At 39.3% G+C, this 13,047-nt stretch overlaps 1 protein-coding gene across 1 annotated transcript; it reads right to left on the reverse strand.

Annotated features, from left to right (window-relative positions):
- Positions 1 to 2,430: 2,430 nt before the first annotated feature.
- batf (basic leucine zipper transcription factor, ATF-like) lies at positions 2,431 to 11,425 on the reverse strand. The gene is made up of 3 exons (XM_063001045.1): positions 11,360 to 11,425; positions 7,274 to 7,378; positions 2,431 to 2,883 (listed from the first exon to the last, which is right to left on the reverse strand). The coding sequence occupies exons 1-3, from the start codon at positions 11,423 to 11,425 to the stop codon at positions 2,671 to 2,673; spliced, it is 384 nt and encodes a 127-aa protein (XP_062857115.1). The 3' UTR covers positions 2,431 to 2,670.
- Positions 11,426 to 13,047: the final 1,622 nt, after the last annotated feature.

The raw sequence follows: 13,047 nt of genomic DNA on the forward strand, positions 1-13,047 counted from the left end.
ATTAAGATGTTTGGGACACAGCCACAATTTTTGCACTCACTCACTTTCTTTTAACCAAATTCACCAGACAAATTCTTCAGACTTTAATCGTGTCAATTTGGTCCTGTGAGACTGGAAATGTTCCCAGTAAAATAATGGATCTTAGTGAGCTGTGGCCCCCTAGTGAGCCATGATGATACTGCAGATCTCAGTGACCACTAATGTGTTTTCTTGATGTTACTGACTTATGTTTATTAGCTATTTAGTGACAATGAAAAACAAAATCAGTGTTGCTTTATTCATTTGGTTTTTGTAGTTATATAAGTATGTTTGCGAACCTCTGTCCTGGAGCCACCGCTGTATTTTATAGCTGAGAATCTGAGAAAAAAAACATCCACACTGCTGATCCAATAACAGCCAAGTTTGAGTTTCTCTGGTGCTGGTTGAAGAAGAAGCTCCAGTTTGTTCCTCACAATGTCGTAAATAAGTTGTTGGTTGGTTATGTTGATAAACCCACATAATAACAGAACTCTACCGTTAAGCAATTCCATCACCAACACTGGGAAGAAGCTACGCCTGATACAGCTGATCAACACCAAACATTTATTTGTATTTAATCATCTCCTCATCATAACTGAGGAACCCAGTTTTGCCTCCATACAACATATAAGCTCTTACTCAAAAGAAAGACTGGTGAAATACAGTATATCCGACAGTAAATCAGTGTGATTTGAACCTAGAACAGTAAGCTGGTTTGTATTGTACAAGTAAACACATGAACACAATAAACATTCAGTACGTCATTGATATGCACCATTACACTTCAACATAAACAATATAAAACCCTTCTTTCACCAACGGAAATATGTTTCATTATTTTCTTCAGGGCAAAAATAACACCATACCTCCTGATCTGTGAGATGTTCCTAACGACTGCAAACGACATTCACATTCTGTTATTAAACATAATTAACTGTGGTTACATCCCAAATAGCATCATACACCCTACTGAGTGCACTACATACAATGCACAAAACAGTCCTACACTCTAGTGCAAAAGTCACTGTGAAATATTGTGAATGTAAAAAAACTTGATCAGGGGTGTAAAAACTTACATTTGATCAGGGGTATAAAAAGTTACATTAGCAACCAGTGGTGTAAAGACTTACAAACTTACAAAAAGTTGCATCAAGGCTAATGCTAACTCCCTCAAAGCTTTATCTAGTACTGAAGTACTGATGGAAGTGGCATTATTAGCTCTACACTTTGTCGATGCCAGTTCCTTAAATGCCTTCATATTAACATTCTGACCCTTTACAGTGAAGCTCAAAAGTTTACTACACCCATATTTTCATTTCTGCAACTGTTCTTTCTGTGACTGAATGTTTGGAACACATCATTTATAGTGTATTGTGAGTTTTCTAAAAAAAAAAAAGTCTGCTTGGTCAAAAATATATCAACAACAGAGCTTAGAAGATTAATGTGATGGCGTAGAAAGTTCTTTAACGTCATTTAACTTCGTAATGTCACCTTCTAACTCTTCATTAGTGATTATGATTGGGTGATTTATCTGTGTCCATATGAACAGACCTAATTTGACAATTTTTTAAAAAGCGTAATTGGAGCTATTTCTAATCAACTTTCAAGTCACAAAATCTTTAAAAACAATTGTCTCTAAGTATAAAGTACACTGATCAGTAGTCAAGAAGAGAAGGAAATAACGTCACCTCAAGCTGATGAAAAATTTGACTGGAGAATGACCAATAAACATTGAATTAGAACATGAATTAGGATCTGCTGGAACATGTGTCACTATCCAAGTGTCAAGCAGGCTCTAATTCAGCATTAATTTAGGTTACAGTACAAGAAAAAAGCTTCAGTATGTTTGAGGGAGACTGTAAAGCATAGTGGTGGTAGTTTTGCACTCTGGTGCTGTTTTGCTGCAGGTGGACGGACCTCAAAATTCTTTAATTTTCATACAGACGTAACTGGCTGTGTCTGAGGGAGTAAAGTCGACAGGTTTCCTTATTGCTGCTGTAAATGTGGCCTCCACTGGTTGGTCCAGGCACCTGCTTGAGTGGTAGTGAACTCACAGAGCAGCATAGAGTGACTCGTTTACAATACGGCTCTCCAAAGCTGTTGGTCCAAAAACTTTTGGCCTATAGCGTTATGTGTTCCAACAGAAACAGTTCAGTTACTCACAAGAATAAAACATGTACATTTTTAACTGTATCAGATATTATAGTACTAATACACATTTTTTCGCATGGTGCAAAGCGCATTAAAAGGTAAAATACTTGGTATTGCTCATTTTATGGTATTAAAAAATATGCATGTGAGCATTTAAATGTTCTATTTCCAGTTTTTAAAACAAACAAAAATTCCATAATGATTTTTACAACATATGAGAATGTCACTAGGTGAAATGTAACTGATCACACCTGACCAGGTCAAAATCACTAGCTGATCTTAAATAACGGACGTTTAGTTCATTCATGACTGTAGAAGATGATCAGAGTGCACTTTTTCGGGAACAGCCTTGGCAGTGCCCTCCACCCCCAAGTTATTTCACTGGTTTTGCTGGTTCTCTTCAGCTGTGTAATTTGGCATCCAGTATGTTGTGTGTGACCTGAGCCCTAACACCACCGCCCTCACCACCGCCCGGCTCCCCCCGACAGTATTGCCTGCAGGTCAGAGAGGGTAGTGTGATGCGTTAATGTGCTGGTGGAAGGGTGTGTGTGCATGTGTGTGTGTGCTGTACAGCAGGTCGGCGGGCGTGACACTCAGGGTGGTGCACAGCGGCTCGTGGTTGCTTAGTACCGTGGACAGATACTTCACTTCCTCTGTCAATCGCTTCACTTCCTTTCGCAGAGCTGCATTCTCTTTTTCCAGATTTTCACTCTCCTGTGCAAACACAAACACACACACACACACATTATTATCAGTAATTCATTATTGCCATTTATGGAGCATTGCTCTACATGTTCTCCCTACGTTCTCGTCAGGGGGAAGCAGCTTCCTGATCTGTGTAGAAGTGGTTGATTTTCCAGCGAAGGTCAAAAGTTTACATACAGATCACATACGAGGGGTCTTCAGATAGATAGATCGATAGATACTTTATTGATCCCGAGGGAAATTAAAGAAAAAAGTTTTCTCACTTATATATTTTCGTTTGAAGCGGTGAGGGTGGGAGGAGTAGTAACTGGTCGTGTCTGAAAGACTGAAAGATGCTTATAGTCCAGATTTAGCTCCATCTGATTTCCACCTTTTTGGACACTCAGAGAAGCTTTAAGGGAAAGAAGATTTTCATGTGATGATGTGAAAAGCAGCGGTGTATCAGTGGCTACACGCTCAACTAAAACCATTTTTTGCTGAAGTTGGTACGATGCTGGAAAAATGCATCGGTAGGTGACTGAATGCTCGTACATTCACTTAGTCCATGTGGCTACCAAAAGCTTTACCAAAAAAAAGTAGAAGCGGCTCCTTTTTTGCACAGCAGCCCCAAAGTTTCCATGTAACGCTTACTTTGACTGTGGACAGCAGATGTAAATTCTAGACAGACCTGATGTTATGCCATTCTTAAAATACATCTGAACATCCAGAGAAATTTCCTCCCAGCATAAAAAAGACAAATCTGGGTTTTCCATACAATTTTAGCAACAGAAAGCTGTTCTATTTCTTCATTATGGTAAAATTAGAAATCAGGGGAAAAGAAAAAACAACCAAGATTAAGTGACAAAGTTAACCGACAGACATTTGCCGGTAAGTTTAGGGAGGTGGGTTGCGCTGCTGTGAGAAACAGACAAAAAGAGAAAGTAACAGACACTTAACGCTCCCACAAGCTTTATCAGGCTGTGGCCTAGCCTTCCAGTTAGCGTTAGCGTTTTGGCGTTTGGGGCTTACCCTCAGCTTAGTGACGCACTTATCCACCTTTACGAGAAATGACAGTAGACCGTCCCCCCTACGACCCACACTGAGTGTGCTCACAAGTATACTACAGGAAACATGCCATATCAAGGAAAATTAAGGCTTCCTGTTTATCATGCATCAGCCGTGAAGAGAAACTACACACACACGCACACACACATTTACAAAAATACACACCTTCCTCATTTGCAATTCAGATACATGCAAATCCATCATGCTCAAGCAGCGCTGACCATTAATAAATACAATCTGTACTAAATAATACAGAGCTTTTCCTCACGATAAGTAGATGAATGATCTGGTTTATCTGATGGTAAATATTCATGTTGACGTCTTAATTCTTGCTAATCTGATTAGCCCACATGCGTGGTTATAGCACTCCCACCGCGTCTGGTTCAGAGGAAACCAGACTGACTGAAACTGTCGTGTTATGGTGATGATGAAATGATACACTACTGAGAAGTGACCATGGGGAACTTACTCCTCCTATCAATGATCAGCGATTCTACATACCTGTTAGCAATAGGTGTGTCTGAGCGCTTAGGTGGTGCAGGAGTCTCACACACTTGCACACCGCTGCAGAGCATTAAAATCTCAAGGTTTCAAAACTCAGCAGAGCCGCCGCCCTGGTCGGGTGTCCACAAGTGGGTAGGGGGCGTTACATGGAGCTTAGCATGGCTCATCTTACATGATACGGTTTTGTGTGGGATCCCACCTTTGGCAGCTGATAAGTAACAAGCGCATATTGGACACATGTACGAGGTAATTTATAATGACTAAACTGGTAGATAAAGGAGGAAAAATCTACAATTAAAAAGAGGGGCATCCACATACTTTCGGCTGTATAGCATAATTAGAGAGCATGGAATGCTTGTAATCCAAAATGCATTGATTAAAAATGAGAAAAAATTGTCAGAAAGAGCCACTTGGAAAGATCTGAACTGTCCTGACTGCAAGCACTCTGCTGGTAAACTGATTCTTTTTTTTTTTATTAAGCACTTCATCTTGATCAGGGTTGTAGTGGGTCCTGTGCCACCCATAAACATCGGGCGCAAGGCAGGAGGAGCGTACCCCAGACAGGATGCTAATCTTTTGTAGGGCAACAAATGCATACACATTTATTAACGCACTTACTCACACCCAGAGGCAATTTAAAGCAGCCAATCCATCTTCTGCATTTTTCTGTGTTTATCGTGCATGCTGCTACGTCCAGGATCTAATAACACATGCACTTTGCAGAACTGTGAGTGTGAACTTAAGAAAAAAATGCGGAAATGAAATTCACTTTATAAAGAAAAAGCGCATTATTTTTATTATCACTATGCAGAAGACAGCGCAACATTACTGTGAAAAAGTATTTGCCCCCTGGAGAAAAGTCTTTCAGAACACTGTGGTGGATTTTTGGCCCATACTGCTTTAACACTGGAGCGCTTTTGAGCATAAACTGCCTGTTCAGGGTTCTGCTGCAGCGTCTCAGTGGGGTTCGAGTCAGGACTTTGGCTAGGACATTCCAAAACCATGATTGTGATTCTTTTGAGCAAAAGAACCAATGATCTTCAGATTACTAGCCAACACTCTAACTGCTAAGCTACCACTGCTTTAGATTGGTTACCTGTTGTACAACCCAACTGACTTCAGTTTCATATCACAGACATTCTTCTTCAGAAGAATCACCCAGGCGTTATATTTTACACTATATTTTAAGGCACTTATCTTACACTTTGTTTGAGGACACTATTAAACATGCACTATATGACCAGTGCTACATAGACAGCTGCCTAAAAGCTTGCTGCACATCCAGTTCCAAAACCATGCACATTAATATAAAGCTGTTGCCCCTTTGTGGTCTCTATTCTTTTAAAAAGGCTTTTCACATTTACATTTTCAGCAGACGCCTTTATCCAAAGCGACTTACAGTACTGTGACAGTATACAGTCTGAGCAATTGAGGGTTAAGGGCCTTGCTCAAGGGCCCATTAGCAGCAACCTGGCAGTGGTGGGGCTTGAACCAGCGATCTTCTGATTACTAGTCCAGTACCCTAACCACTAGGCTACGGCTTGCCCTTGCCCTTTTCACAATTAGTTTTTTGTTAATAGAGCATCAAAAGGGGTCAGTCACTGATGAGAAGGTCTCAGTGATGAGAAGCAGCACTGATGAGAAGGCCTGGTTCACAATTAACATTCCACTGCATCCTAAAGGTGCTCATAAAGGTCAAAAGCTGTGCCCCAAACTTCTGCTACAAATATAGAAGGATATATTTTAGTAGATATTAATAATTTTTATTTTAATGATTTTAGCAATAGTGTGGCTGAAGCACCTGACCTCAATAAGCAGAATGGGTGTCCAGATACTTTTTGCCATGTGTTGTATAAATCCTAAATCAGAATCTATTCAAATAAAAGACGATTGTAAATTCATATCAGAATAATTTGAGTAAGGAGTGATTATTTTTTGTTCCTGAGTAAAGAAAAACAGAGCGAGTTGGAGAAGTGGACCAGGTTTATACTGAGACGCCCATAATGCGATTAGTCACGCGATGTTTCCCCTCCCACGCTGTCTCATTAATGCCAGAAACAGAGGCAAAAACACGAACAAGTGTGAAATTCGACAAAAGCCATGACGCATCGCCACATGCTCAACACAGATCCATGTAAATATACTTGCAGGTCCAGAGCTCATGCCACCTTAATTAGGACTAGCTTCTTTACTTCAGGTCCTTGATAGTGCAGGTGCAGGTGAAAACAAGTATTCAGCCGCTTCACATTTACACATATCATGTATTTTAACTTAGTTCTTTTGCCAGTTTGTTTTAATTACAAAAGACATTTACATTAGTGCACACAGAGGGACACAGCAAGTACTGGTCGTGGTGAAGATGATGGAGGTTCCTAAACACCTTCAGCATCACTGTGAGTACAATTGGTTCCATCACCACCAGGTGGAAAGTACATGGAGTCAGAAATTGTCAGGAGTAGCACACAAGTTCTCACAACCTGCTTTCAGACTAATGCTAAAGAAGCTTAAAAAGAAACCAGGAGCCACTGTTGCAGGATGACCTGAAAGCAGCAGGAACAGTTACCCACAGAGCAATGGCATTTGCTCCGACACCCTACTAAACCTCATTTGATAAGCGAAGCAATGTTAACACATCTTAAACTTTTGCATTTGAAATTCTTCTCTGCAAATTCAGTTAAAGCGTCACATGACATTAATGAAGCAAAAGTACAGACAACCACAGTGCTGCAAAAAGTGAATTATCACTAAAACTTCTTTAGAGGAAAGAACTGTTATTTGTTTGTGGTGTTTTTTAAAATGCATGATGTGTTCTTAGTTTCTCTTAGTGCAAACAGTATTTTAGAAGTCTTACCAGGTGAAGACTGTCGGCTTTTTGTGTTTGTCTCATCCGGCTCTTCTGGGCCGCAATGCGATTCTTCTCCCTCCTCATTACCTTCCTCATGTCGTCTGTTGAACCCTGGAAAAAAGACAACAAGTGAGTACCTCAAATTTAAAAAATACTTAACAATATCCCTAGTGCTGGTATGCAGTAATATGCAGGGGGAAAAGAAATTAATATGGGTGAAGGAGTGGATTGGGATACCCGGCCAACAGGAATTCAGCAGAGATTCGAAAGTAAATAAAAATGTTTGCAATGAAAACATAGATAATATGGTTTGGAATGAACAACATGGTTACAAATACTGTGAACCTGTCTGTCAATGTATTCTGATAGGAACTATATTATGCATAACAGACAGAAAAAAGACAAACCAAATTCTGGGTAAAAAATTTTTTTTACCATTTGTACCATTTTCCATACTAGCCACTAATGCAGCTCATGCAATGTCGTTGTGCAGATTACATGCCCACATGGGGCACTAACTGCCCCCTTTCCCATCAGATGGGACACTCACAGACACTCTTAATTGATTCACATGATTAACAAAAGGTAAAAGCTGTTTAAAGCTGGAAAATAATTTTAAGATTTGAACTTTTTGTTTAAGGTAAGTTATAACCTTTTACCAGTGGTTCTGACTGTGTGTGTGTGTGTGTGGGGGGGGGGGGGGGGGGGGGGTGCGTGTGTGTGTGTGTGTGTGACGTTGATCTGATAAACCCATAACAACATCAGAAGACCTTTTCCATCAAGAATTCCCCACAGGTACATTCTCAAACCCTCAGCATATAAAGGTGTGTGTGGGTGCAGATATGTCTAGTGAACAGTTTTGTGGTTTCAGGTGAACAATGACATTTTCATTTCACAGACAAATCTTTACATACACTTGTACAGGACCTGTATGAGCCTATTTATTTGATTCTCGATTACTGATTATTTATGAATCTAGCTGGTGACTTCTCTGTGCCCGTACAGGGATTGTTTGACTGCACTGATTAAAGGTACATTGAACAGTGTTGTTGCCAAGGTAGGAAAGAATGTGGACAGTGTCACAGCGGGACTGAATGTGGACTGTTCCAGCAGAGTTCAAGTCATCACTTTTTCTAGCTCTTCTTGGATTTGTGTTTACGGTATTTAGCAGATGGTTTTATCCAAAGCAACTTACAATTGTGTAAATTCACAAGGTTAAGGGTCTTGCTCAGGGGCCCGACAGTGGCAACCTAGTGGTGGTGAGGCTTGAACCTGAAACCTTCTGATTTTTAGACGAGTACAATACACGTTGAGTTACCACTACCCTTATGGAGACAATTTTTTTGCCGACCTTGGTAAGAGACCACTGTTTCATGTACATTGTAATAGGTGCAGTCAAACCAGCATTATTTGAATGGGAACAGAGAAGTTGCCAGCTGTTATCAATCATTATCACATGCATGTCATTTAACAAGGAATTAGGAGGGCAGAACAAATTGAAATGACAATCTTAAACTTCCTTCACCACAGAAGATATAAAGACAATCCACAATAACCTTATTTTAAAAACAATTCATTTTAGTAGACACTGTTTTCTAATCATTTACTGAAAAAGAGCAGCTAAATAATAATAAATCAAAACACAATTTAATTTACCTGCTTAAAAGTGGTCTAAGTGGATTTTTTGCTGCCACCTACTGATACTTTGCTGGCAAGTTTAGGCATTATGCTAAATTAGTTAATGAGTTAGCATATATGCAGCTTAGTTCTGTCTTAAAACACTACAAACGTGTAGCTGCTCTGTACTGATTTGTGTTTCTGCAGGCTAAAGAACAACCCGATGCACAAAGAACACATAACGTGCATAAACGAGTGGTATGTTTTATATGAACTTAGCTAAAAAGTTAGCTGAGTAGCAATAGCTTAGTGTTGCATTTGTAAGTTTGCTGAGCATGTTCACAAAGTGAAAGTAGCTAGTAAACGTAAAAATCTATGGTCTGTAGTCAGACCACTGAGCATTTTCATGAAATATTGAAAGTAGCACGTCGGTCAAAGCTCTTACAATTATAACACGATTTGAAATGTGAGACATGCGACATTAGCAAGAGAGAGAGACAGAGAGAGAGAGAGAGAGAGAGAGAGAGAGAGAGTATTGATGAATGAGTGCTGGTAGCACCAGTTTCCTCCAAAAATACAATTAAAAAAGGAAGCAACCACAGAGCTGCACTAGCTGGTTGCATGTCTAAGCTAAGCTAAGCTAAGTTTTTGTCGCTAAATCCAGATCCATATCTGGATTCATCTGGTCAGTGCTTCTGTATTTAAGACCCAACAAAGCTTGGTCAGTCACAACATGTACCTGCTGGTTTTTGCTGTTACTGTGTTTTATCATGATAATTACAACCAATTAATATAGCACTGCTCAGCCTTTACCATCAGTAGATCAATCTGTAGAAACCAGTTAGCATTACTAACATAATGTAAGAGTGACTTTGTGTGGTAATAAATGAGGTGTAAAAGCAGATGTAATGAAATGATCACATAAAAACACTGTGAACACACTACTGAATACACCATTACATAAGATTCCTGTTCAAATCTCTCTGGAATAAACATTACAGATTTTTTTTAAAACCCCTTTAACAGGAGGGTTCCAAGACGAACCCTTTTAGATGTTTCACTATTCCTGTTTTGGATTCTGACCTTCTTCTGCTAGAATCTTTACAGATTGGGATCTAAATAGATCAGCTTAACTAGTTTACAGATTAGTAAAGGTCTTTGCAAATGTTGGCATCAAACTGAGCTGAGCATCCACCACGACCTCCAAACCTTAACCAGTTTGACACTAAACGACATTTAATCCAAAACAGCATCTCCAACTCTATTTACACAACCTAAATCTACAAACTGAAAGTTTTAGAAATTGGTTTATCATTTGCTTCAGTTCTCTCAGAGCTGTTCAAGTGCTGCTGTACTGTTTGTAGGGTTTCTGATGGGTAAGAGCTGAGCTCCAATCCAAATCCTGATCTGCATATAGTTGATGATTGTAGCTGTTATATATTACGAGGATTCTTCAAAAAGTTTCCACACTTTTTAAAATCTATTTATTAAGAATTTCCTGTAGCCACTGATGCAGCGCTGCTTTCACATCATCACATGAAAATCTTCTTCCCCTTAAAGCTTCTTTGAGCTCCAAAAAGGTGGAAATCAGATGGAGCTAAATCCGGACTATAAGCGTCCTTAACGCTCATAACCAAAATATAAAAGCGTGCAAACTTTTTGAAGGTCCCTCGTATAATCAGACTTTTGGCGACTGTATAATCTATAATTATTGATCATACTCATAGCAGCATTGTTCACTTTGACCTCCTGTACAGATATGACACGTAGCAGCCCGACCATGTGTAAATGTGTGTTGTCATTAACGACACTTTCATTATCACTAACTACACGTTACCCATAATTCCTCTCTCTGTCTTACAGTCTCAAATATATCTCTTACATTTTTGCACAACACAAACTTATAACTTATACAATCTGAGGTCTGAATTCCCGCTAAAGTGTTGAAGTCTACATGTGTGTGTGTGAATAAACAAACTGACATGAAGGAACAGAAAGATAAAGAGAAAAATCAAAAAGACGTGCAGAGAAGATGAATGGATAGAGTCGAAGCAATAAAGAATTTAAATGAACATCTCAATGAACTGCACACAGACTCACATGCATGATAAAGTGACACAAGAGAAGTTGAAGTTGGATAAAGGAGAAGGTTAAAGAGATAGATGGAGAGAAGATGGAGAAGAATAAAGAGATGGAGGACCATGGAAGAGTAAAGTTTAAAGAGAAAAATAAATAGAAGGATGAAAACTGATGGAGAAAAGGGTGGATAAGAGACAAAAAACTGAAAAGAATAATTGAGAAATGCACAGAGGAAAGAAATAAGGCTGGAAAGATGAAAGGAGACAAGTTTAGAGTTAATGATAAAAAGAAGAATGAGAGAACGAAATGATTGATAGAGAGCTGAATAGAGAGGAGCATAAACAGAGAAGAAAGGATGGGAAGAAGAATGAGATGGATGGTGGGGTGCAGTTGTACCTGTTTGTTTCCTGGTGATGGAGATTTGGTGTAGCTGGTATCATTACTGTCTGAGCCCTGAGCCATACCACCGCTCTCTCTACTGCTCTCTCGCTTGCCCTCTCTCCCTGCTGATGATCGTGTGAGCGTATGAATGTGTAAGAGTGTTAGAGGAGTGTGTTAAACCACTTCCTCCTCTCTCTCTCTCTCTCTCTCTCTCTCTCTCTCTCTCTCTCTCTCTCTCTCTCTCTCTCTGTTGTTTGAATCAATGGTGTGTGATGTGGTCTGTGTTAGAATTTCACTACAGACTGGAAGTCACATGACACCTGGAAACTTTACATTCAGAAAAAAACAAAAACCCCAAAATAATCAAAAATTCTCAAAAAACAAAAGCTTTTATTTATTATTACACTCTGCATTGTTCTGCACATTCTGATAGTTTAATTTGCAGATCATTATACGCTGTATGGATAAAAGTATGTGGACCCCTGACCATGAGCTTGTTTGATCTTATTTCAAAACCATGGGCAACACAGCATCCACTTTTCTGTGCCTGGACCTTGTTGTGTGCACAATGGTTCAGCCATGTTCAGTGAGAAAAATGCCTTTCTTTCTTCCCTGAATCTATTCTCTGACCGCAGCTTCAAAATAAGCCTCCAAATTTTGTTGTAATTAGTTTATGTAGATATGACAATATTTATGTATTTATTTAGTAGAATTTTAACATCATGTTTTACACTTTGGGTTACATTCATGACAGGACAGGTAGTTACTTATTACACAAGATTCATCAGTGTTTAACGTCAAACACAGTCGTGGACAATTTTGTATCTCCAATTCACCTCACTTGGCTGTCTTTGGACTGTGAAAGGAAACCAGAGCTCCCGGAGGAAACCCACGCAGACACGGGTAGAACATGCAAACTCCACACAGAAAGGACTTGGACCGCCCCACCTGAGGATCGAACCCAGGACCCTCTTGCTGTGAGGCGAAAGTGCTACACACTGAGCCAGGTATGACAATAAAGGCTAAACAGTTCTAAAAGACATGAAGTTAATAATTAGTAGCTGTGACCACATACTTTTGGCCATATAGTGAACTTGTACGGACTTCAATGCATGCAGTAAATAGATTGTTGGTCTGTAGTAAAAGAAAAACACCATAAGCAGATTTTAAAAAATGTTTTTCAATAAGCATAAGCATTTTATGTATTTTAGACTCTACAGTGCTTAATATGATTAAAAGATTCAAAGATACAAAAAGGGCAAGGCCTTACAAATCATTATGGAATACTTGTGACATTTAATAATTAGAAGACACTGCATTAAAAAGTGCTGTAAATCTGCTGTGAATGGTACCTCACGTACCACTTACTCAGTACCATGTACTTGTCGCTAGTCTTGTCTCCTTTAATTACTTTGTAGATTAGAAATGTCTTTTTGTATTTATTGTACTGTTTTTATCTGCACTGTGTGTATTGTATTGTCTTGCACTTTTCGTTCTGTGTTGCACCCTGGTCCTGGAAGTACGTTGTTTCGTTTCAATATGTACTTGTATATAGCTGAAATGACAATAAAGCCCCTCTTGACTTGATTAATACAGTATTTAAGCCACTTTAATACATGAAGTTGGTCATTGCAAAGACTTCTCTAATGGTTTCCCTCCAGCTGACTTTGAAACAGTTAGGCAGAGCAGTCGTGATGGAAAGT

Source organism: Trichomycterus rosablanca, chromosome 9 (assembly GCF_030014385.1).
Source record: "Trichomycterus rosablanca isolate fTriRos1 chromosome 9, fTriRos1.hap1, whole genome shotgun sequence".
Lineage (NCBI taxonomy): Eukaryota > Metazoa > Chordata > Actinopteri > Siluriformes > Trichomycteridae > Trichomycterus > Trichomycterus rosablanca.